The sequence below is a fragment of the Tenrec ecaudatus genome, chromosome 9, assembly GCF_050624435.1.
Source record: "Tenrec ecaudatus isolate mTenEca1 chromosome 9, mTenEca1.hap1, whole genome shotgun sequence".
Taxonomy (NCBI): domain Eukaryota; kingdom Metazoa; phylum Chordata; class Mammalia; order Afrosoricida; family Tenrecidae; genus Tenrec; species Tenrec ecaudatus.
Genome location: NC_134538.1, coordinates 29,908,434 through 29,935,828, shown reverse-complemented (window position 1 = coordinate 29,935,828; position 27,395 = coordinate 29,908,434). Strand labels below are relative to the sequence as shown.

At 37.0% G+C, this 27,395-nt stretch overlaps 1 protein-coding gene and 1 pseudogene across 2 annotated transcripts in view; one reads left to right on the top strand and one right to left on the bottom strand.

The window, feature by feature from the left end:
• The window catches only part of UBE3A (ubiquitin protein ligase E3A), a 137,638-nt gene that overhangs the window by 59,166 nt on the left and 51,077 nt on the right, over positions 1 to 27,395 (bottom strand). For both annotated transcript variants that reach the window (XM_075557959.1, XM_075557960.1), the window contains one exon: positions 9,658 to 9,968. In XM_075557959.1, coding sequence (XP_075414074.1) covers positions 9,658 to 9,968 — 311 coding nt within the window. The remainder of the gene's footprint in view (positions 1 to 9,657; positions 9,969 to 27,395) is intronic.
• Positions 17,843 to 18,359, top strand: LOC142456961 (peptidyl-prolyl cis-trans isomerase NIMA-interacting 4-like; annotated as a pseudogene).

The following is a 27,395-nucleotide window of genomic DNA, read 5'->3' as shown; positions in this document are numbered from 1 at the left end:
AAAGACAATTGTGTGATCGTAGATATATGACTTTATTGATGGCCTCTCGATTCTATTACAATGGTCTAAGTTCTGTTCTTATACCTGTACCACAACAGTTTTTGGATGCTTGTAGTATTTTTTGTTGACTTTCTGGCGCTTCCCTACCCCTGCACCAAAAAAGTATTATCTACTTAATCTGAGAAATCTAACCAAAGCTGTACAGAAAAATGCCCAGGTAGTTTCATCAGAAAGACTTTGTTCACAAAAATATTCCTACTGATTTCTTTCATGAAACAAGGGCAATTTCTCCCAGAGTTTCTATGGGGTATCACTGAGCATACACATTACAGTCTTGTTTGGCTAATTCTGACTTCTTGTTCTTTGCTAATCTTAAAAATCGTTAAAGTGTACCCATTTTTCTATAACTCATAATGTAAAAAGATAGCACTGATATGGTTAAATTCACAGCTCTGATGCTGTTGTGGTTAAGCATTGGGCTGGAATTCTCATGGTTAGCAGTTCGAAACTAACAGCAACTCCATTAGGAAAAGGCTGGACTTTCTACTCCTGTAAACAGGTAAAATTAGATGCCTCGGCTGATTTTCGGGTTGGCTTATACTTGAGTATATATGGTACTCTGAGTCAGCATTGACTCAATGGCAGTGAGTTTTGAGTCAGACCTTTAGGGTGGACTAAATGGGTAATATTGCTTACAAAAGTGCGCTAGTCTTCATCTTGATGGAGCTTATTATGGTAAGAAACTTTCAGTTTTTTACTTTTAATTCCATTTTCCCACCATCGTATTGAAGACCATACAGTATTTTACAACAAAAGACAGTGAGGTGTAGCAACATGTAGGAAAAAAAGCATTAGGTAAAGTTGAAATACTTCCATTATGGAGACAGGCAAAACATTGCAGACTGGATAGTGTAACTTTAGAACCAAACACATGTCCAAGAAGATGGGTGGAAAGGACACAGCTAAGATGAGCTGCATTCTACTGGCTCAGCATATTCTCTTTTCAACTGCTGTTATTCTGTGGTGTATGCTTGCTGAGGAAACGCAAATAATAGAGTCAAAGCAAGGTCCATAGCATATATTCTGACAAAATCAACCAACTGATCCACCGGGTGAGTTACTTTAAGTAATAGAAGTATACATTTCGTGGCAACAAAGTTGGGTACAATTATGAAAAAAAAAAAAAAAAGCTTTCTTGGGGAGATGAGCAGAAGCTGTAACAAAATTCCATTTCTCTAATTCATTCTAACCTGACTCAAATGATGGGATAATCAGCTCTAATTCGTATGTGTTTTAAAAAAATATTTTGTCTAACAAAGCTATGCCCTGCAAATAATTCAGAAATCTGATTACTTTCACTGGGGAAAAGAGAGCTTTCACAGAGCACTTAGAAAAAAAGAGTAAGATTAACTAACACACTGATCTTTGGCAGTATAAGTAGCCCAGAAGGTTGGAAGAGGAATGAGTAGGATATGGGAAGAATATATGAAAAGGAAAACTTTAATTATTTCTAAAGCAAATAGTCCGAGAATTACAGAACTAATTTCAGATATTTAATTTTATGGGTCCTACAATATAATCTGACTATGTGGTGCGGTTTAGGATATTAGCCACCAATGTAACGTTTTCCCAAATGCTAAATAACAAAGTTCTGCTAAACTAATGAATAAGTGAAAATTTGGAACCCGCCTCTAATTAGAGATTAAAAGTTCGAAACAGTGCGTATAGTTTTTAACTCAGTAATTAGCTGTCCATTATCACAATATTCGTTTGAAACAAGAATAAAGCCAACATAAACCTTCCAATTAACTAGAAACAAATGGGACCACACAAGGATGCCCATTACCACTCTTATTCAACATATTGAAAGTCTTAGTAAGAACCAGCAGACAATAGAAAGAAATCAAGCGGATACAGATAGGCAAAGTAAAAGTGAAACTCTATTTCAGACAGTAAGATTATATATAGAGAGGACCCAAAAGTCTCCATAAAAACCTGCTGGAAAAAAATCAAGATTCAGCAAAGTAGCAGGACACATAACTGACAACCAGAAATCAATTGGATTCCTGTATACCAGCAAAGAGAACTATGAAGGAGACATTAAGACTGTGAGTCTAGCCATTTATCTTAAAGAAACTGGATAGCATATGACGATGTGGCGTTGCCTGAGAAAGTATGTGAAGAACTTGGTTCCAGTCTCACTTCCAATCTGCAAATGAATGGACCCAGAGAGATATACCAGACTCTTTGATTGAAATTAATTGGGAAATGAGAAAACATTTTTTTAAAATCATTTTATTGGGGGCTCATATAATTCTTATCACAATCCATACACCTATCCATTATGTCAAGCACTTTGTACATTTGTTGCCATCATCATTCTCAAAACATTTGCTTTCTACTTGAGCCCTTGGTATCAGCTCCTCCTCCTCCCCCTCCACTCCCTCCTCCTTGAGAATTTATAAATTATTTCTTCATGTCTTACACTCTCCGTTGTCTCCTTTCACCCACTATTCTGTTGTCCACACCGCAAGGAGGGGGTTATATGTAAATCATTGTGATCAGTTCCCCCTTTCTCCCTGAGTTCTCCTTAACTTCCTGGTACCCTACTCTCATTATTGGTCCTGAACAGTTTATCTGTCCTGGGGTCCCTGTGTTTCCAGCTCTTATCTGTACCAGTGTATATCCTCTGGTCTAAGGATTTGTTAGGTAGAACTGGGATCATGAAGAGGGAGGAAGCTTGTATGTTTCATCGGTATTATAGTGCACCCTGTTTTGTCTTCTCCCCATGACCCTTCTTCTGTAAGGAGATGTCCAATTGCCTAGAGATGGACTTTGGGTCTCCACTCCACACTCCCCCTCATTCACAATGATTGATATGATTTTTTGTTCTTTGATGCCTGATCCTATTGACACCTCATGATCACACAGGTAGGTGTTCTTCCATGAAGGCTTTATTGTTTCTCAGCTAGATGGTCGCTTGTTTACCTTCAACCCTTTAAGACCACAGATGCTATATCTTTTGATAGCTGGGCACCATCAGCTTTCTTCAAATTTGCTTATGCACCCGCTTTGTCTTTAGCAATCATGTCATCAAGGTGAGCATCATAGAATGCCAGTTTAATAGAACAAAGTCTTCTTGCATTGAAGGAGTACTTGAGTAGGGGCCCAATGTCCATCTGCTGCTACCTATAAATATATGCACATAGATCTATTTCCCTATCGCCACATATAAATATATTTACATATGTACATGCCTGTATTTAGACCTCTATAAATGCCCTTTGCCTCCTAGTTCCTTTATTTCCTTTTATTTTCCTCTTGTCCCTCTATCATTTTGTGAAAGCATTTCTTGTGGTGATAGTGCATCCTTCTGCCTCTGTTACTAGGCCTCCATGAATGTTGATATAATTATAGTACTGTCAAATATAACACTGTAATTTTCCAGCAAATATTCATCACAAGAGTCTGCAATAGCTCTGTCTTGACCGTCATGTCTGTGGACCTTTTCTTTCTGTCCAGAATGTAGTTGTGAAGAGTCCGCGACAGTTACATTTTGTGGTAGTCAGCACAAAACCACAATGATATTTGAGCATAGAGCTATTAATCTATATTTTAATAAATGTATCAATCCGTGTGAAAAAAAAGAGGAAAAGACATTAAGAAAACAGTATCATTTACAATACCTATACAAAGGATAAAATACTTAGGAATACACATAAAGAAACAAAAGACTTGTACAGAAAGCACAACACACCATTATTAAAAGAAACCAAAAATGATCTCCACAAATGGAAAAACATCCCGTGTTCATGTACAGGCAGACTGAATATTGTGAAAATGTCAATACTGCATAAAGCAATCAGCAGATACTCATAATTCTAATCCAAATTCCAAAAATAGTACTTACAAAAATGGAAAATCTATTTACCAGTTTCATATGGAGAAGGAAAAGGCCCAGGATAAGTAAAGAACTTCTTTAAAAAAAAATGTAGGAGGCCAAGAACTACCTGACCTAAAAACCTAATACACAGCCACAGTAGTCAAAACAGCTTAGTACTGGTAAAACAAGAGATAAACAAACCAATGGAATGAAACAGAAAACCCAGAAGCAAATGCATCCACCTATAAGCAACTGATCGTCAACAAAGAACCCAAAACTATCAAATGCAATAAAGACATCAAGAAATGGAGTTGAATAAATTGGATCTCTACATTCAGACAAATGAAACAAGACCCATCTTTCTGCCATGTGAAAAAAAATTAACTCAAGATGGATTCAAGACCTAAACATAAAGCCCAGAGATGTAGGGATCATCGATGAGAAAATGGGAACAAACTGAAGGGCCCTATTGCAGGCCTACATAGACTACCAAGTGTAATAAAAGAAGGATATGCAGATGAAGTGGGGGGGGGGATTGGGACCTGCTAAAAATAAAGGATTTATGCACATCATAAAACTTCACCAAAAAAGTAAAATGAGAGCCCACAACCAGATATTCACCTCAAATTCACAAAAAATGTAGATTGTCCAATGATGGCTAAAAATCTAACAAGCAAACAGGAATAGTAGTATTAATCTCCAAGAAAATAAACATAATATGTGGCCAATGAAAGACTCTTAAAATATATCAATTAAATCCTCAAACAGATGAAAAGAGCAATCACCAAAACAGCAATAAAAAATTCAATACACTACTCTCAGGGAAAGATAGATCAACAAAAAAGAAACTTAAGAAATGGAAAAGCTGAACAACATAATCAGCTTGGCCACCTATTTAGTTTTCCAACCAACAGCAAAATATGCACGATCTTCTACAATGCACGTGGCACATATTCTAAAATAGACCACATGCTAGGCCATAAGGCAAACCTTAACAAATTCAAGCACAGAGACAATTCAAATCATCTTCTGAGACCACAGTGCCATAAAACTGGAAATTAACAATTGAAAGAATAACATAAAGACAAATGCATGATGATTCAACAACACACTACTCAAAAAAGACTATTAACCCAAATAAGAGAAGAAATTAGGAGGTTTCCAGAAACAAATGAAAATGACAACACAATATACCAAAACCTATGGGGCACAAGCAAAGTCCATTTATTAGTGGGCAAATTATAGCAATTAGTGAACACATAAAAACAGAAAATAATTTTCCATACTTTTAACACAACACCTCCAACAATTAGAACAGAATCAACAGCATAAACCTTCTAACAACAGAAGAAAAGATATAAGAATTAGAGCAGAAATAAATGAGCTGGAAAACAGTAAAAACCATGGGAGAAAAAAAAAATCAACAAAACAAGAAGTTATTTCTTTGAAAGAATCAGCAAAATTGGAAAACTAGCAAACTTAACAAAGGAAAAGAGATGAAACTATCTAGAATTAGAGATGAAGCAGGTAGCATCACAACAGATCCAAATGATATAAAAATAGGAACACAGTATCACGAAAGATTGTATTCCAACAAATATGATCATTTAGATGACATGAACAAATACCTACACCCTTCATCTTAGCCAAAAGGCCAAGAAGCGATGAACAAATACCTAGAAATACCACCTAGTCACAAATTAGCATAAATTAAGAACTTGAATAGATACTTAGCAAAAGAAGAAATGGGCAAGGTCATTAACAAACTCCTAGCCAAACAAAGTCCAGGACCAGATGGCTTCACACAAAAATTCTACCAAGTATTAAGGGAAGAGCTAACACCAATCATACACAAACAATTCCAGGACAGACAGGGACAGCAAACTCCAAATTCATTCTATGAAACCAGCATAACCCTGATACCCAAACCAGGAAAGTAACTCACAATGATAGAAAAAAGCTGAAAACACTCCCACCACCATTCTTTTTGCTGAAGCCCTAGACAGATCATAAGATAACAGCAAGAAATTAAGGGAGCACAAATTAAGGGGACAAAGAAGTGATATACTTGCTGTTCGCAGGCAATATGATTTTTATATATAATGAATCCCAAGGTCTCCATAATAGGATTGTTGGAAACAACTGAGGAATTCAGTACAGTAGCATTCGGTAGCTAGACGCAGAACTAAGGGTTGTCCCTCAACAAGCCAACGCCTCCCTGCCCCATTACAGGAAGTTGAAAGCTGCTTAAAGCTGGAGGGCAAGCACACATTAAGGTCTTTGAGACAGAAAGTCAGTAAACCTGAGTTGGACCCCATCTAGGCTTAATTTTCAGTCAATGTGGTCAAACAGTATCGTGGACCATGCCTCCAACAGTGGCCTGAAAAGCCACAAGTTTTTCTGCCTCTTTCCCAGCAGCTCTGACAAACAGTGCAGCATGACCGGGCTGCAATCCCGTGCATTTGTGCTGCTTCTATCCTCTATAAACTCACTTGGATCACAAACCAGGCTTCGGTGTCATCTGTCCCACAAGAGAGACCCAACAGTAGCAGGATAACAGATTAATAAGCAAAAATTAATTGGACTCCTATATACTAGTGATGAGAGATCTGAAAAAGACATCAAAAACCAACACCCACACAAAAGTTGAAATATCTACAAATAAACCCAACCAAAGAAACTAAAGATCTTTGCAAAGAAAACTACAGAAAATACAAAAAATTAATACAAGAAACCAAAAGAGATCCATCATGGAAGATTATATTGTGTTCATGGACAGGAAAGCTCAACATATCAATACTACCTAAAGCAATCTACAAATTCCATTCAATCCTGGCCAAAATCCAACATCATGCCTAAAAGAAATGGAAAAAATAATTACCAACTTCATGTAGGGAAAAAGCCCAAGATGAGCAAAGAACTCAAAAAGAACAAAGTAGGTGGTCATGTACTACATTACCTGACCTCAAAACCCACTACATAAGACAGTTGTCAAAACAACCTGGTACTGATAGAATCATTATAGACCAATGAACAGGACAGAAAAGCCAGAAATAAAAACATCTGCCTACAAACAATTGATTTTTAACAAATGTTCAATAAATATTAAATAGAAAGAGGATGCCCTCTTTAATTAATGGTGCTGAAAAAACTGGGTATCCATCTGCAAAAAAAAACAGAAAACAAACAAACGAAACAGGACATACTCTGTGCACAAAAACAAACTCAAGGTGGATCAAAGATCTAAATGTAAAACCCAGAGCTATCAGGATCATCAATGAGAAAACTGGGACAAATCTAAGAGCCCTAGTGCAGGGCATAGTCGAGCTACCAGATATACCAAAGGAAGTACACACAGTGAAAGACAAAATAGATGAATGAGGCATATTACAAATAAAACACTTGTGTACATCAAAAGATGTCATCAAAAGAGGTGGGTCCTAGCAGCTTGGACAGTGGCCAGAGCTACAGCAGCTAGGCAAGGCAACTTCCAGAAAGCCCTTAGTGCCCTGTGGTCCACAGGTATTGGCAAGTGTCCTCCTGATTACCACGATGCCAAAAAAGGCCAGCCATAGAGGAAGTTAAGGGGAACCCAAGAGGAGATCAAGGAGGTTGTCGGTGCAACCTGTGCTGGCAAAAGTGGAGACAAACCTAAAAAGGCAGCAGGAAAAGATAACCAAAAAAGTAAGCAAAAGGGAAAAGGAGAGCAAAGGGAAAACAGGTTAGTTAACCAAAAACTAAAGACTTATTTGTAGAAAAGGGAAAAATGAAAAACAAGGAGTCCAGCCTCTGATTAAGCAGGAGAAAAAGAAACCAGGTTTGATTGTTTATCTACCATGCCTTATCAGTGGGCCCTGTTCAAAATAGTTTTTAACCAACTATTTTGTAAATACAAGTTTTTTAGTAGTTCTAGAAACATTTTTAAGAAGGAGGAAATCCCACTTCATCTCATTTTTTAAGTGTAAATGCTTTTTTTTAATAGACATGAAATCATTTAGTGGTTGTTTATTTTTTGGTACAATAGCAACTTTTGAGTTGTGGGAAGATTTGACCACCTTGGGTGTCAAGGTAACATTCCATGAATTGTGGGAGTGTTTGAATCCCTATTTACAAATAGACAATTTATAATTTACAACTGAACAGTTAGCAAGCACATGAGGAAGTGCTCTCATTCACATGTCATCCATGACATGTAAGTCAAAACACTGAAAGGATATCATCTAACACCCACAGCCAGTAGTGTTGTCATAAAATGACAAATAAATAAACCAGGGAGCCTTTGTGGAGTAGTGGTTGCAAGTTGGGAGGTGATCCCTTAGGTTGGTAGTTATAAATTAGCACTTCCTCAGAAGGAAAACACAGCTTTCTAATCCCACACATAAAGTCTCAAATAGCTACAAGGACAGTTCTACTTTGTCCTACACAGTCGCTGAGAGTCAGTATTGACTTGGGGGCAGTGAGTTTTTCGATTTTTAAGTAAACCAGAGACATACATAATCCAGAGATAAATAAATGGATTCAGGGCTTGCATTTAATTATAGCCCCAATCCAAGAACCATTAGTCCTTAAAACACGATCCTGTTTGATACTTGCCCTCATGCAGATATCACTAAGGATAGAGCAAAATGTAGTGGTGCATAGCTTTGCAAAAGAATAGCCTCTTTGGGGGTCTTAAAGCCTTGTCTTCAATCAAGCAGCCTTCTAAGTGAGGGATCAACTAAATCCACATGACAGAAGCAAACCAGCCTATGTGATCCAAAGATAATAAGGAACAAAAATCCAAATATGACCGAGGGAAAGGTATCAGAGCTTAAATTCTGCCCGCCCAACTTGCAAAAGGCTTATGGATGACACTGGGAACCCAAAATCCATCTGCATAATCCCTACATTGATTAAGGCTCAGGTGGAATCCCTCTGATCACAGTTGAAGGACTTGAATAAGCTTACTATCACACTGAGACTACTGATTCTCACAGAAGGAATTAGGCTAAAATGTTGTAACTGGTCATTTGATCTCCTTGACTCCATTTTGGATTTGTTCTAGCTTTCAATATTTTCTGATTTTTTTCTCCACAGAGGACTTACCCTCTAGTTTATTTTAATATGGTCATTGGTCTTTTCTTTCTTCCTAAAATATATTGCGGTTTTCTTTTTTTTTTTTGGCATGTTTTCCAAAATGTGAGGCACAAGATGGGTGGATATATAAAGACGATAGCTTATATAAGGGATTATCAGGGGTGGGGGTGAGGGTAAGGGTGGGGGTAGTTGATTAGAGGGAAATGAAGATCGAATAATGAATACAGGAGGGGGAGAATGTTCTAGAACATTATGGAGACATACAATTTTTTAAAAATATGACTGAACTAAGTGAATTATGTATCAATAAAACTACTGAGATGGAGAGAAAATGCCTTGAGAATGATTGGGGCAGGGAATGTGTGGATGTGCTTTATACAATTGATGTATGTATATGTATGCATTGTGATAAGAGTTGTATGAGCCCCTAATAAAATGTAAAAAAAGAAAAGGAAAAAGAAAATGATTAGGGCAAAGAATGTACAGATGTGCTTTATACAACTGATGTATGTATATGTATGGATTGTGATAAGAGTTGTATGAGCCCCTAATAAAATGTTTAAAATTTAAAAAAAAAAAACTACTGAGAAAGAAAATCTGTTTAACTATCTTACTGTCTCTTATTGTCACACAATTAGATAAAACACATTCACAATTTAAATTTCAATCAACAATTTTCAATTAAAGTTACATCTTACCTTTAAAATCATCTCTAGGTCCATGTCCTTCTTTCTTATTGAGTTTTATGTCGGTGTAGGAGTTATCATGAGCACCTTTTGAGTTGTTCTCCAGGTAAGCTGAACTTGCTCCTTTCTTGGAAGGATGAGGATCACAGAGTTTTGCATTAATCTTATACAGCTCAAGTGCTTTAATAGCTGCTGCATTGTTGTCCATACGAAGAAAAGTTGGACAGGAAGCACAAAACTCATTCGTGCAGACCTCATTTCCACAGCCCTCAGTTAACTGGTGGTAGTAGCGTTCTATTAAATGCTTTGCAGCTGCTCGCTTCCTGTACCAAACATTCAAATAAATAATAAGCACAGTGATTGATTAGTGCAAGTTAGTCAAGTACGAGCGTGATGAACTTAACATATTAAGATGGGCTCTATAAAATGGAGATCCATTTGCCTAAAACTTTTGACTAATGAAAATCATTATTTCCTGATAATATGTAAAATTATGTAAATCCCTATAGAACACATTTTGCTTTCATACGATATGTTTTCAATAGATAAAAAAGCTTATTTGACAGTATTATGTGCTTAATTGCTTAGCACAATGGCTACCCAAAAAATGCTATTTTTATTATTTCAGAGCTTCACTACATATGTGTGTATATATATACATATATATTTCTTTGGTTTCTCTTTGTATATTCATTTTAATTCCATAGTTATAAATGTCTGATTTGCCATAAGTACAGAACCCCATCAAGAACAAGAACTTATTTTTCCCATTACCTACCTATCCTATGGGAAATGCTTTAACAAATTACAAATGACATATCCAAAACCAGAGCTATGCTCTAAATAAACAAATTCCAAAACATACAATATTAAGCCCAACGTATACAATTAATTTTTCTAATTGATTCTATTATCACATAAACGTTAGCAGAGTAAAACAACCAAACACATTGCCATCAAGTTGGTTCTGATTCACAGTGACCCAATACAGCGAAATAAAACTGCTTTGCAGGACTGTTGAGACTATAAAACTTTATGGAAGCATACAAGCTGCTCATAGGTCTCAGGAGGAACAGCAGCTGGGTTTGAACCACAGACCTTATGGTTTGTACACCAACATCTCTCTATTCCATCAAGGCTCTTTCCATGTAAGTGCAAAAGTTTAATGTTAAACTTACATTGTAAACTAAAGTTCAATTTCATGTTCAACTGCAAACTTAAATATAATGCTCAATAATTGCTATTCTACGAGCACCCCGAAGGATACTGAGGAATTAATTCTTTAAAGAAGTTTAACTACAATTTCTTTCTAGATGGTGTCTTCAACTCTAAGATTCAATGTATCCACTCTCTGATAGTATGAGATTATTAATAATTGAAGCAGAATCATATGTTGGAACCAAAGAAACACATTCCAATTAATCCCTTTGGCCCATATTCACAAAAATGGAAACTAAAAAACTAAAAGAATCAAGAGTAAGAAAAAATAATTTTAAAAAATTAATGTACTTAATTTAATTTTCAAAATATTCACACAACTAGTATCTTAATATCACATTGGATTAAGCAGCAACTGTACTAGAGTCTATGTCCATCTTACTAATCAAGACAAACTCAACAATTAAGATAAATGGGCCTAATTTTATTTCAAAAGTAGAACTTTGTTTCTAAGCTATCAAGGTAAAGTAACAAGAATGATAACAAACACATTCCATTCATTCTTGTAAGTCAATTTTTAAGTTTCATGCAGAAAGGTTTTTCGCAAGATATTTGAAAACTGAATGACAATTAAATAATACCTTTTCTAGTTACTATAAACAACCCCCGCTTTTGAAAATGGAAATTCTTCACTCCAGATGTCACTATGTAAAATATTAACCAAACTGATAAGTACTATGTAAAGAATTTAAAAATTGAAATATTTATGACATAAAGGGGCTTCAAAAAGTTCAGAGAAAGACGAAACTAAAAGATGAGATATTTTTCCCCACAAACTTGAAAGTTCATAATATATTGCTCATTTTCAGCACAGAATGGACCATTAAGAATGCAATTTTTTCTGGAGGGAAAATTTGAATATATCAAAAGTCTTAAACACATGAGTCATTTGTAGGAAATAACTACACATTTTGGAACGATGTTTTGTATCTCTAAAATCTGGGAACAATAAAAGTGTTACCTAAATGAACTGAATATAGTGCATGCAATGGAATAATTAAGACTGACAAAGATCTGAATTTTGCAAGGAACAGTCCTGATACAGTACAGATGTCACTCACAAAGCAGTCAGTATATAAAATTAACCAAATTTTGGACCCAAAGTGTTAACAAACATTATCCAGAGATATGACTTAAAATAATTATTTAAAATGATGTATCTTTTTTGCATTAAATCTATTTTCATCATCTACATGCTATAATTCTTTAAAATGATGTATCTTTTTTGCTTTTAATCTATTTTGCATCATCTACATGCTATATATGTGTGTATATATTACATATTATATATAATTAAATACTAATGGGAAAATGTTAGGTTTAAAACTCCATATACATGATTTAAATGGTCTCAGGTTTATATACTATATTGTCTATGTGACTTTATTATAAGCTGATTATCTTAATGGATGTACATACAGACTATGATTAGTTGTATGAGCCCCCAATAAAATAATTTTAAAAAAAACTAAAGCCTTAAACAAATAAAGGTTGATTATCAAAATAAAAATATCAAATAAAATATCCTAAAGAATATTGAGTCTTCAAAAAGTTCACAGAAAAATAGAACTGAAAGGTAATGGAAATTTTCCAAAATTGTTTTGAAACTCCCTTGTATAATCATAGGATTCCTGGTGGCACAGTTGGTTGTGTTGGGTTGTGAACAACAAGATCAGCAGTTTGAAACCAACAGCCAGCCCTGTGGGAGAAAGACAAGTCTTTCTACTCCTGTAAAGTGTTACAGTCTAAGAAACTCACAGAAGCCGTTCTACCCTGTCTTATAGAGTTGCTATGAATTGGCACCACCTGGATGGCAGTGAGTTTGGTTTTGTATAATGCATAGGAGTATGACTAATAAAATGAATTTAAGGCTGGGAGTCTAAAGGGCTGAATTCAGTGCCCCTTCCTTTTGCCTCTAAGAAGCACGAGCAAATACTTATTGAAAATCCTGTTACCTAACATTCACATGTATGACAATGATGCAAAATTAGTATTTGAATATTTTATGCATTCACTAGATACTTCTAGCACTACAGGTCACCATAAGCTGTGATGGTTAAAGTTATGCGGCACTTTGGCTGGGTCATGATTCCAAGGGCTTGGCAAGTTGCAAGGATACACTCTGGTAGTCTTCTAGTGATGGACTTTGGCAGTTACATAATGATGGAAGTAGTAGTTATGCAACAATGCAGTGTTCCTCCATTTTGTGATTTGATGAAATCATTATCTATTTTCCTATACCAATTTTTGCATAACAAACTGATCTTTGGAACTTTACCATGCCAATAGGTGGAGTAGTGGAATTTAATTTTTATTTTACCATTTTATTTCTTTCAGCTTTAATTTCTAAGTTATTCTATGTGAGCAAAAAACTAGAACTTTTTTATTGCTTGAAAACATATTAAAAACACTGCAAGATGTTTTGACATAGGTTATCTCATTTTCATCACATGGCCTGGGGTACTATGCTCAGTTATCAACCAAAGTGGGACACACAATTGAAGTCATCAAATCAGGTAGCAAACAACACACGAAGTAAACAGTAAACTATACATACAGATGCATTCAGAAGTCCAGAAGCATTCTAATTCCAGAGACTGTCGCTTGCATTATATTATCTTTTCCCCCGAAAAATTCACCTCAAAATAACTTCATTCTCAAAATAAGTGGTCTGGAAACCTTTTTAAAAATAGTATTATAATCAATAAGTGATTGAAAAAATGGAGAAAAAACCTTAAAAAATAATTATTTGAATCACCCAGTATGCATGATACCTGATGCATGATACATTCAGGTAGGCAAACTAAGTTTTAACCAGGTCCCATTATTATTAAGGATTGAATTGTACCTCCCAAAGTAAGTGCTGTAAATTCTAACCTCTGTATCTATTGCTACAGTTCTATTTTGAACTGGATTTTCTTTGTTAAATGTCCTTATCAGTGTACGGTATGTTTTCAAAAGGTCATCTTTAAAATATAAAAATAGCAGATTAGGATAGAGAACCAAGCTGAAATGCGAGAAAATAGTTGCCACACATGAAGCTCACTCCGGAAACATTAAAAAAAAGGAAAAGACCTTCAAAAAAGTGAGGATTAGAGCTAGAGCATTCAATTCAGACTTGTAGACTCCTAAATAATGAGAAATTAGATTCTATTATAGCAACACTAGATAACTAAGATCCACCACTCATCTGTCAGTTTGTCCTACTCTGATACCTTGTCTGTTACTGTAATGCTGAAAGCTAATGAATGTCACTGGTATTTCAAATACCAGCATGGCCACCGATAAGAACAGGTTACAAAGAATGAATGGACTGTCCCTTTCTGAGGAATTAGCCACTAAAAATTTATGAAAAGCAAACTGTCAGATACTGAAAGCCTCAAGAAGAGCAGCAAAATTTTGTCCAAAATATTGCCAAAATATGAGCCCCTCACGTCAGAAGATACTAAAAAATATGACTGATGAAGAACTACCTTCTCAAAGTAGTGACATGGATACACTAAAGCCTTCAAGAACAGCGTTTGCTGATGGGGTACAACTCAAAATGTGTTGCCAACTGCAAACATCTATCAATAACTGGAATTTGGAATGTAGAAAGTATGAATATAATCAGATTGGAAGTAATCAAAAATAAAAAAGAACACATAAGATTGATATACTAAGCATTAGTAAGCTGAAATGCACTGATAAGTTATTTTGAATTAGGCAGTCATAAGGTTTACTATGGTGGGAATGATAAATTCAAGAGGCAAAGGTGTCACACTCATGATCCAAAAGGATGTTTTAAGATCTAGATGTGCAATCCTGTCTGTGATAGGATAGTATCTATTCACATTCAAGGAAATACAGTCAATACAACTTCTATTCAAATTTATGTACCAACCACTACAGCTAGTGATGAATAAATTGAAGAATTTGAACAATGTTTAGTCTGAAGCTGATCAAACATGCAATCAAGATGCATTGATAATTATTGGCAATAAAGATAAGAAAATTAAAAACAAAGAGGAAGAGCAGTTGAAAACAAAGCTAGAGATTGCATGATAGAATTTTGCGTGATCGACAATTCTATTCCAAATACCTTTTAGTAACACAAATGGTGACTGTAATACACATGGATTTCTCCAAATGGACTATAGATCAACCAAATTAATGACATGTGGGAAGATAAGCTCAATATCAGCAGCTAAAATGAGGCCGAGGGCTGACTATGGAAAAGATAATCAATTGCTTTTATGTAAGTTGAGGTTGAAGCTGAACTTCAGTTCAGATTTAAGAAAATGAAAACAAGTCCATAGGAACCAAAATACAACCTTATGTCTATCCCACCTGAATTTGGAGAACATCTCAAGAACGGATTTGCTGCACTGAACACTAATAAGACAGAAGACCAAATGAGCTGTGGGAGAACATCATCCATGAAGAATGCAAAAGTTAATTTAAATGACATGAGAGAGAGAAAAGATCGAAGTAGATGTCAAAAGACACCCTGAAACCTGGCTTTTAACTGTACAGTATCTAAAGCAAATGGAAGAATTACTGATGGCAAAGAGCTGAACAAAAAATTTCAAAGGGCAGCTTGAGAAGACAAAGTATTTTAATGAAATGTGCAAAGGCTTAGAGTTAGGAAACCAGAAAGAAAGAACATGCTCAGCTTATAAACTGAAAGAATTAAGAAAAATTCAAACCAAGTTGCAATACTGAAAGATCCATGAGTAAAAAATTGAGGGATGCAGGAAAGTATCATAAGAATATGGAAAGAATGGACAATCACTGTACAAAAAAAGAACTAGTTGACAATCTACCATTTCAGGAGGTAGACTATGTGCAAGAACCAATGGTACTGAAGGAAGAAGTCCAAGCAGTTAAAAATAGGCTCCAGGAATTGATGGAACACTGATCGAAATGTTTCAACAAGCTAATGAAGCACTGGAAGTGCTCATTCACCTATGCCAAGAAATTTGGAAGCATTCTTCCATACTTGATGCTGTGATTTTCCTCATATAATCAGCTTCTCTTATTATTTGCTCAAGTATGGTAAGAAGACAAAACTGTGACACATACTTTTCCTTATTTTAAATTACAGTGTCCCCTTGTTCTGTTTGTTTCTTGGGTCTGTGAACAAGTTTCATGTGAGCACAATATCTCATTCTACTCGTTATCCACACTTTGTTATGATCCACATAGTTGAATGACTCCACATCACCAATATAAACACTTTACTGCTGTTGTTTTCAGCCACTATTCATATTAACTCCAGTCACAATATCCCTTGTGACACCATCCTATTCTGAATCTGGCTTGAATTTCTGACAGCTCCCTCTTCCTGCATTGCTATAACCATATGCTCAATAAAAACTTACTTGTGATATTAGTATATCATTAGGTAATTTTTACATTCTATTGGGTCTTTTTTTTTTATGGGCACAATTATGGATTTCTTTCAGGTGGCTGACCTAATAGTTCTCTCTCAAATTTCTGGCACAGAGATTAAGTACATTCAGCATTGCATCATTTTTTGACTCTTGTTTTGTACTAATGCCTTCAGTGCAATTTCCACTTCTTCAGCACCATTGGTTCATGATCATAAGCTACTCTTAAAATGGTCAAATGTAAACCAATTCTTGGTAAAGTAGCTATTCCTTCCATCTTGTTTTGATGATTCCTGCATCGTCAAATATTTTACCCTTAGACTTAATTGAGGCTTACATTTTTTCTTACTTTAGGTTGAGGCATACTCCAGGTTTCTCAACACTTCATTGTAATTCCTTGAGGGTTTAGGGGTGTTTTTTGCTTTGACATTTCTGTTCAGCTCCTTTCCTTCATCATAGCTTTCATTTTCTATAGCTACTCTATGTTCAAGAGCAATTTTTAGATTTTGACATTCCCTAGGTCTTGTCTTTCTTTCTTGTATTAATGACCTTTTTTTGGTATATTCTTGATATCACCCAATAACTCATCTGGTTTTTGGTTCACTGCTTCAAATCTGTTCTTGAAATGTTCTCTAAATTCAGTTGGGATGTGTTCGAGGCTGTATTTTGGGTTCTCTCGGACTTATATTTTCATTTTCTTCCACTATCACCCTGAACTTGCATATAATCAATTGATGGCATGCTCCACAGGTATGGCCCCTGCCATTGTTTTGGCTGATGACACTAAGCTTCTCCACTCTCGTCTGCCATATGTACTAAATTTGTTTTCTGTGTATGTTATCTGATAAAGAACACATGTATAGTCACTACATATGTTGTTGAAAAAGGTATTTGCACGTAAGTTGATCTTGCAAAAACTTATCATCTGATCACTTTTTTTCTATCACCAAAGCCTTTATTTTCCAAGCACTGATGTTTTTCATCATTGTTTCCAACTTTTGCATTCCAATCATCAACATTCAGGCTGAAGTTGTTAAATTCTTCAATTCCTTCATCACCAGCTTAGTAGTTGAGCCATAAATTTGAATAAATATTATTAACTGGCATCCCTTGTAGGCAGATATTATACAATCACAGACAGCATTGTACTTCAAGATCACCCTTGAAATATTCTTTTTATGAATGTGATGCCATTTCTCTTTAACTTGCTATTCTTGGCACAGTAAATCATGATTGTCTGATACAAAATGGCCAATTCCCGAACATTTCAGTTCATTAATTATTGGAATATTGCTTTTTATATACTTTTGGTTATGACTTTCAATTTTCCTATATTCATTCTCTATATACTAATGTTCAAATTATTAATGGGTATTAGAGCTATTTATTATTATTTTAATTAGTGCCCTTTCAGCGGGTCAAAATCCCAAAAGGTTTGCTCTATCGTCATTAAGGTGGACTCAATTGTGAGAAAATAGCTCTTCTCATTGGGCTAACCACAAGGTCAACAGTTAGAAACCATCAGCCATTCCACAGGAGAAAGATGAGGTTTGCTACTCCCATAGAGAGTTACAGTCTCAGAGAGTTCAATCGCAAGTTTTGAAGATATGCCAAAAGGAAAATGTGGTACAAGGAAAAGTGGAAAATAGGAAGGGCAGCTCTTAGAGTGACAGTGTTGACCAGAAGGATCAGGGTCCCAAAGATGGTAGCAATGCAATAAAGGTCAGATACATTCTATGCAAACAATACAGAAGAATTTTAGAAGCCATGGGAAAGTTGAAGTCTAGAATGAGATTCAATGAAATAGCTATACAATATAGTGAAGATAAAGCCAGGCAAGAGGGTGGCTTGGGTTGGATGACCAGAGACTTCACGGTCAGACCATTTCAAGAAACAGCATTTGCCTTGTGCTTAAGTATACTGGATAAACCTGTATATTCAAACCTTCCTATACAGCCAAAATTTGGTTATTAAATTATTATGATTAAAGGGAAAAATAAAATCATGAAAAATGCAAAGAAAGAAAAAAAAAGTTATGGTCTCAGAAACCCAAAAGGGCAGTTCTACCTGTCCTGTAAATCGCTATGTGTCAAAATTGATGCAATGGCTGTGAGTTTGGTTTAATTTCCACCTGGGACTAATCTTCTGGTAGCATATCAGACAATGTTTTGCTGACATTTGCTAGTTTTCATTATTGCTATAATTGTTATTATCACCCTCATAAGTCTTTAAATTACCTGCATTAGACCCCATTTTTGCTGCAGTCAGAGCAGTTACAAAACAAGTCGTATATTTAGAAAGAGATCTAAACCCAGGTTTGACTCTGAACTTTCAATATCACTGTGAGAGATTTCATCTGCTTCTCTGCTCCCAATAGCCCCAAAGAGTAGCTGCACTGACATGACAGGACAAAAAGGAGGCCTTGTCAGAAGCACCATTATAGAATCAGTCACATTAAGCACTCTTCCATTGACATGTTGAAAAATCTCTAAGTGGTCCCTGGGTGGCACAAATGGTTTAGTACTCAACTAATAGTTGGAAGTTTGGTGGTTAGAATCCACCAAGAAGCATCCCAGAAAACAAGTCTGGTAATCCACTTCCCAGAAGAAGTAAGTCTGCAAAACATTGTGGGTGGTGATCTAGTCTGCATACAATGCACCATTATGAGTCAGATTCAGTTCCACAGGAACTAACATCAACAATAATGACAAAAAGTCTCCTAAGTGAGGGATATATTAACTTTTTGGTAAATTTCTTGACCACCATTAATTTCTATACAGAAGGAATCATCAAATCACAGCTCATGGGGCAAATCAAGCCCTTGTTTTTCATAGCCAATGAACTAAGAATATTTCCAATATATTTTTCTTTTTACCCTAACCTTAACCCTCCAAATTTTTTAAATGGTTACGAAAAAATCAGAAAATACTATTTTGTGATGTGTGAAAAGCATATGAACTTTAAATATAGTATCAATACACAAAGATCTATTGGAACACAGTCATTGTCATTCATTTATATATTGTTTATGGCTGATTTCAAGCTAAAATAGCAAGGGTTCAGTTTTAGAGAAACATGGCCTATAAGGCCTAAATTAACTATCACCTGGCCCTTTATAGAAAGTTTCCCAATCCTTCATTTGGAATCTGTTCTCCAATTCATTCAAAACTCCTAACACTCCTCAGCAAATAAATGCATAATACCTTTTTCTAAGTATTAAAACACTCAATAAAACCAAATTCTGACTCATGAGGCAAAGTAGAACTGCCCCCTGTGGGTCTCCCAGACTAACAATTTAAGGGAATAGGGAGCCCACTCTTCCTCCCAAAGAAACATATTGCTATTAGAGTTCCAGTTTATATATGCACAGGTTTATTCCAAACAAAGGGTGTTTAACCATATCTCTGCAAGTAATGTAAAATCTAGGTGCCAGTGGAAAATTTTTCAGTTTTTATGCAAAGGGAAAAATTTCAGTCACCAGTGGCAGAAAAAGATAAACCAATTAGGGTGTCATCAATACGGCAATAAACAGCAATGGAAAGACACATCCGACTTCCTCTGGCTTCCCTATAGTCAAGAGGCAAGATTCAGACATGCCTCTACACTCCATCTTTCTTTACCTACTCAAATAGGACAAATAGACATTTTAATAGGGTATAACACAAACAGAGGGGGGCGGGGTGAGCCGTTTTTGATAAGCCATCTTTGAAGCACTGTATAGTAGTGGATTTAAATTAAAATAAAATATACTCGTATACCTCCTTCAAATGAAGACCCTAAAAGAAACAAGCAATACAGGTTGGTATTAGTGTAAGTAAATCTGTTTATCCTCCTAGTCATAACTATGAGGTATTCATGTTAATATCTTTTCCGATTCAATCATTTAAAACAGTAATCTTATTTTTTCACTACATATTTGTCTACCATGGAAAGAGAGGACCTTGGGAGAACACATTCAAGATCTTTGTCTGAACCAGCGGAGGCCAGTGAATTCAAATGCACCAGGAGACGTTAGCACCTTCTCCTCCATTTTATATATCCAATTGCTAAATTGCCCCATTCAAAGAATCCAGTGCTCTGAAGAGACTAATGAAATCTTTATCTGAATAATCTAATAATCTTAATTCCACTAGGACTTTTGAGCATCTGTAACCATAAGCAAGGTTCATGGAATTCCATCAGAATACAGCAATTTAGACCAATTCACAGGATTAATGTATTCCCCTTCATCTAGTAGGGTCCTTTCAGCCTTAGTCATCATCTCTAAGTCAAATCAGCACCAAACAGTCTGGTCTGTTCATATACTTTAATCACAGTTCTAACCCCTTGTGGCTAGCTCATGCCCATGGGTTCCATGTATATACAACTCTTTAAATTTCAGACCAGCCAGCCTTTCCTCTTTTCTTCTTTCTGGTCCCTGTGAAGCAGGGCAACAGGCATCAATGGAATATGTCCAAACCCAGTCCGCCTCATTGCTGCCTTTCCTGACCTCCACTACACAAGTTGATCCAGTTGGTCACAAAGTGAGCATACTAGTTTCCTGTGCTAGCTCCCTTTACCTTTCAGTCCTAGAAAGGGGTCTTCTCTGATGGGGAAAACGTGTCAAAGTGATCAGGTTTTCAGGCATCAAAGAACAAAAAGTCTTATCACTGAGAATGAAGGGAAGTACGGGGTGGGGACCCAAAGCCCATGTGTAGGCAACTGGACATCCCCTTACAGAACAGTCACAGGGAGGAGACGAGCCAGTCAGGGTGCAGTAATATTTCCTCCCCCCCCCCTCCCCGCAATAATGATCCCAATTCTACATCACAAATCCGGCTAGACCAGAGGAGGTACACTGGTACAGATAGGAACTGGAAACACAGGGAATCCAGGACAGATGAACCCCTCAGGACCAGTGGTGAGAGTGGTGATACCGGGAGGGTGGAGAGAAAGTGCATTAGAAAGGTGTGTTAGAAAAAAAAAAAAAAAGAAAGAAAGGTGTGTTAGGGTTCTCTAGAGACAAAACCCTATTGCGAGTAATTATATATATAAAGATAGATACATAACACAAGAAATGAACTGTTAAGTTATATACAGATAGATATATAATACAAGAAAAGAACAGTTAAATTATAAAGCAGTACAAATGACTCAGTGCAACTCACTCCCCTGAGAGAGTTGTGAGACACTAGCAGTCCTTTATAAGTCTCGAGGGCTGCCAGTCCCTTCTCTGTAGAGAGCTGGACTATAATATACACACAGGCAGCAAACAGCAAGGCAGGTCACCAACTGTCGGTTCCCAGCTCCAGAGATGTACATTTCAATCGTGAGGGCTTAAAGGGACATCAAATTACAGCGACACAGTCCACAGGCTAGGTGTCCCACAAATAGTGTACCCTTTGAGGCACAGACTAAGCAAGGCAGCTGCACGCTGATCCAATGATTAAAGAGCGAGAGACAAGAAAGGCGCCCTTCAATTAATCACACTTGTGTTTATCGGCCAGGCTGGCACAATAAACTATTGCAAAGGGGGAAAATGATAACAAGATCTACATGTAACCCCCTCCATGAGGGACCGACAACAGAAAAGTGGGTGAAAGGAGACGTCAGACTGTGCAAGACATAACAAAATAATAATCTATAAATTATCAAGGGTTCGTGAGGGAGGAGGGTGGGGAGGGAGGCGGAAAATGAGGAGCTGATACCAAGGGCTGATAGAAGGCAAATGCTTTGAGAATAATGAGGACAACAAATGTACATATGTGCTTGACATTAATGGATGGATGTATGGATTGTGATATGAGTTGTAAGAGCCAGGAATAAAATGACCCAAAAAAATTAATGCTTAACGTCTTTTACATATACTGTTGCAAAGCATCCAGGGGTTCTTTCAATGGTAGAATGGAAGAAATTTTATAACTACGATCTCTGATTTTAATCAACGTATAATTCAAATAATTTGTGGAAAAATCCTATTTTTCCATTTTCCATGAACTTTTTGAAGCCCACCCCTATTATCAAAGGCACTTTTGGATGAGTGCTAAATAAATTTGTCTTTCTTATTTTTTACATTTTATTAGGGGCTCATACAACTCTTATCACAATCCATACATATACAAACATCAATTGTATAAAGCACATCCATACATTCTTTGCCCTAATCATTTTCAAAGCATTTGCTCTCCACTTAAGCCCTTTGCATCAGGTCCTCTTTTTTCCCCTCCCTCCCTGCTCCCCCCACCCTCATAAGCCCTTGATAATCCACAGATTGTTATTTTGTCATATCTTGCCCTATCCGGAGTCTCCCTCCCCCCCTCCCTCTCTGCCGTCCATCTCCCAGGAAGGAGGTCACATGTGGATCCTTGTAATCAGTTCCCCCTTTCCAACCCACTCTCCCAGCATTGCCCCTCACAACCCTGGTCCTGAAGGTATCGTCAACCCTGGATTCCCTGTGCCTCCAGCTCCCATATGCACCAGTGTATGACCTCTGCCCTATCCAGTCCTGCAAGGTAGAATTCAGATCATGGTAGTTGGGGGGAGGAAGCATCCAGGATCTGGGGGAAAGCTGTGTTCTTCATCGATACTACATCGTAGCCTGACTGACCCATCTCCTCTCCTAAACCCCTCTATGAGGGGATCTCCAATGTGATGACCTGTTTTAAGGAACACTTTTTATTGTTATCAGATAGAAGTAAATGTGATCAGTGGGCTTTGGCTGTGTGCCTTGCTTCCTGGCTGGAGCAATCCTGGAAATAGCTCAGGCTACGAGTGAGCTCACAAAGCCCTGGCTCCTGCTTCTGCTCCCACTGTCAGCTATGCAGGCCGAGGGTCCCTGTGCATGGCAGGGAGAAAAGGAGGGCTGGCTTCCCTTGGGCACCACATGGGCCCACGCATGGAAGACGCCCTGGCTTCTCCAGGGGCTGCCCAAGGAGCTGGGTAGCATGAGCTGCACCTGTGGGGCAGTTAGCAAGCCAACAGGAGAGACAAAGGCACCAGCAAGTGACATCGTTCCCGGTGGCCATTCTGGATATGTTCCAAGTCAAAGCTTCCAGTGGCCGACAAATGGGCTTTGGGTCTCCACTCTGCATTTTGCCCTTCATTCACTATGATATATATATATATATATTTTGCATGATGCCTTATACCTGGTCCCTTTGGTACCTCGTGATCGCACAGGCTGGTGTGCTTCTTCCATGTGGGCTTTGTTGCTTCTCAGCTAGGTGGCCGCTTGTTCTCCTTCAAGCTTTTAAGACCCCAGATACTATCTCTTTTGATAGTCAGGTACCATCAGCTTTCTTCGCCACATTTGCTTATGCACCCGTTTATCTTTGGCGATCGTATCATGGAGGTGTGCAGCCAATGATATGATTTTTTGTTCCTTGATGCCTGATAACTGATCCCTTCAGGACCACGTGATCACACAGGCTGGTGTGTTCTTCCATGTGGACTTTGTTGCTTCTGAGCTAGATGGCCGCTTGTTTATCTTCAAGCCTTTAAGACCCCAGACACTATCTCTTATGATAGCCGGGCACCATCAGCTTTCTTCACCACATTTACTTGTTCACCCGCTTTGGCTGCAGCAGTTGTGTCAGGAGGGTGAGAATCGTAGAGTGCCAATTTAATAAAAGAAAGTATTCATGCATTGAGGGAGTCCTTGAGTAGAGGCCCAAGGTCCTTCTGCCACCTTAATACTAAACCTATAAATATAGACACATAGATCTATTTCCCCATCCTCATATATATATTTGCATGTACATGTCTTTGTCTAGACCTCTATAAATGCCCTTTGACTCCTAGCTCTTTCCATCTCCCTTAACTTTCCTCCTGCCCTACTACCATGCTCCGTTCTCACCTGGGTTACAGCTATACCTCTTCTTCTTTACGTAACCTTACCCTTGATCATTCCCTACTAGGCCTGCCACTCCCCCCTCACTACCATTTTGGGGTCATGTTGTTCCCTTGTCCCTGTGTTTGTTAACACCACTTCCTTACTCCCCCCCACCTCCCCCTATCCCAAGTCCCCCCGGAACTGCCGGTCCTGTTGTTTTTCCTCCAGATAGTTCATCCAGCCTGTCTTATTTAGACAGACCTGTGGAGATAATAACATGCACAAAAACAAGACAGAGGAAAACAAAGCAATAGACCTTCACCTGAGGCTAGAGGGGATAGGCCAGCAGCTTAATCTCACCAAATACTCTACAGATGGGGTTTGGGCTCTCCTACATCACATTTGAATTTTATTATTGTCATCTTTTATTATTGTCCTATTATTGTCACACAAGATGGTGTGCTGCTTCTATGCGGACTTAGTTGACTTCTCGCTTAAATGGTTGTATATTTGAATACAAACTTTTAAGGCCCCAGACATTACTCAGATTCATAGCTTGGCCACTGCTTTATTCATGAGAGAACAATAATAAACTGCATATAGGAAATGAAAAGGTTGATGGTGTTCTAACTAATGCATTTAGTAAGGAGTTCCTGGGTGGTGAAAATGGTTAATGTGCTAACCAAAACTTTGGAGGTTCAGTTGACCCAGAGGTGCCATGAAAACACAGTCCGGCAATGTTCTTCTGAAAAAAATCAGCCATTAAAATCTCTGTTGAGTATATAGTTCTACTCTGGCATGATCAGCTCAAGAGGAACATGTTACAGAAAGGTAAGAGTTTAAACCACCAACCTTGAGGTTACCAAGCCAACAATTAACCTATTGTGACACTAGGGCTCCATTATCATTAAGTCAACACTTTACTTGACCTTGCTAAGAAAGAAACACCTTTTGCAGCTTACTTACTTTCAGGGCATATTTCCTGGTTTCCTCCTCCTCCTATGGATATTTTCCAGGGTCTTTCCTTCCTAGTCTTGAAATGTTCATGATCCTTAAGGATTAACCATTAGACTCTTTCTCGTTTAAATTTATTGTTGGACAGTTTTATCTTCTTTAAAAGCTCTAGCAATAAATTACTTCCAAATTCCTCTTCTCATATAAATCATATTCTACTTGAGAATCAGTATTATTTCAGGTCCTTAAGCTATATAAAATGAGCTCATTTTTCAAAGATCTTACTGTTTAAAAGAGGAGACAGGCAAGTGAGCTTAATAGCCTAAGAATAATTTAAAAGCTGTAGCAATAAAAGGAGAAGTACCTCCTCCAAGATAAATCTCAAAAGATGATTAAAGACTAATGGCAAAATGTGAAACAAATGTTTCAGATAGAATGGATAGACATTGGACACGTGGTATAAGTATACCTCATTTTATCGCACATGACACAAATACTGACTTACTATTAAGTGCACTATAGGTCTGTGGCAAGACTGTATCTAACAAAGCTACCGTTACCATTTCCCAAGAGTATATAGCATGTACTCACATGTCTGTCATTTTAATAATTTTCACATTATTTCAAACTTTTTCAATTGCACATAATAGACTACAAAGAGTGAAGTGTAAATATACTTTCATATGCAATGGGAAACAAAAAAATTTGTTTTATTGTAATGATCTGGAACCAAACCGACAATAGCTCTGTACTATGCCTGTACATAGGATAACTCCAAGCAGTTCAGAAGCATAAAATCCAAGAAAAAATATTAAAAAACTGGAGAGGCAGGGTGGAACCAGATCGTGGGAGGTCTTATTTATTATGATAAGGGATTCTAATTTTAGGCAGCAAAGGGTAGTTCTTTTCTTTTTTTTCATCATTTATCACAATCCATACATTGTGTCAAGCACATTTGTACATTTGTTGCCATCATCATTTTCTGAACATTTTCTTTTGACTTGAGCCCTTGGTATCAGATTCTCATTTTTAGCCTCCCTTCTCCCAAAAAGGGTAGTTCTTAAACTTTTCACATTTACGGGCCCAAAAGAATATAATAAAAGATGACTTTTCACTCATAAAATGCACATTAAATCTTTTAAGAAATTTCATGAGATTCATAAACCAATAACAACCAAGTAAGAATCCCTGGAGTAGGACTCAATAAAGGGTTTTTAACAGACCAGTTACTAAGTCAAGTATGTCTTTATGATAATTGCATTTTCTAAACTGGTCAAAACAGAAGTAAGCAAACCAGTAAGATAAATATCTTAATAGTCCAGACAAAGGATATGTCTTGGTTGGAAACTGAAAGTAGAGTTTATCACAGGAGCGATGGTAAATTATCTCTAGTACTTATAAAAAAGAGTTTAAGGCTGAACCCTCAGGAAATTCCAACATTTAGGAAAATTAAACATTAGTGTTGTTGAACAATTACTTGTTTTATTTATTATCTTACTTACAAACAGGAAAACAGTATAAATATTAAAATAGGGCTTGGGAATACAGTCACTAAACATAAAAATCTGAAATTATTGAAAAATTACTTCAAATTAAGAAAGTTCAAGAGACTAAACTAATATGAATTAAAAAACTAAGCTACCATGGAATATATATATGTATATATATATTTAGATAACACCAAATATAAGACTGACTAAAAAGATTTAGGTTAATTTGTTAGCACTATTTCTAAGCCAAATTATAATATTCGTAATAGCTATTAATAATTTTTACTAGACAAACCAGAGTGTAGTATAGCACCAATGAAACATACAACTTTTCTCTAGTTCAGTGGTTCTCAACCTTCTTAATGTCACAACCATTTAATACAGTTCCTCATGTTGTGGTGACCCCCCCAACCATAAAATTATTTTCATTGCTACTTCATAACTGAAATTTTGCTACCATTATGAATCAGGAGACCCCTGTGAAAGGGTCATTCAACCCCCAAAGGGATCAAGACCCACAGGTTGAGAACCGCTGCTCTGGTCCTTTAATGCTTCGTCCCCCACTATCACGACCCCAATTCTACCTCACTAATCCAGCTAGACCAGAGCATGTACATTGGTACACATAAGAGCTGGAAACACACGGAATCCAGGACAGATAAACCTCAATAATGAGAGTAGCAATACCTGGAGGGAAGAGGAAGGTGGGGAGAGAAAGGGGGAACCGATCACAATGATCTACATATAAACCCCTCCCAGGGGGGTGGACAACAAAAAACTGGGTAAAGGGGAGACACTGGTCAGTGCAAAGACATGGAAAAAAAGTAATTTATAAATTATCACGGATTCATGAGGGAGCAAGGATAAGGAGGCGAGGGGTAAAAATGAGGAGCAGATACCAAGGGC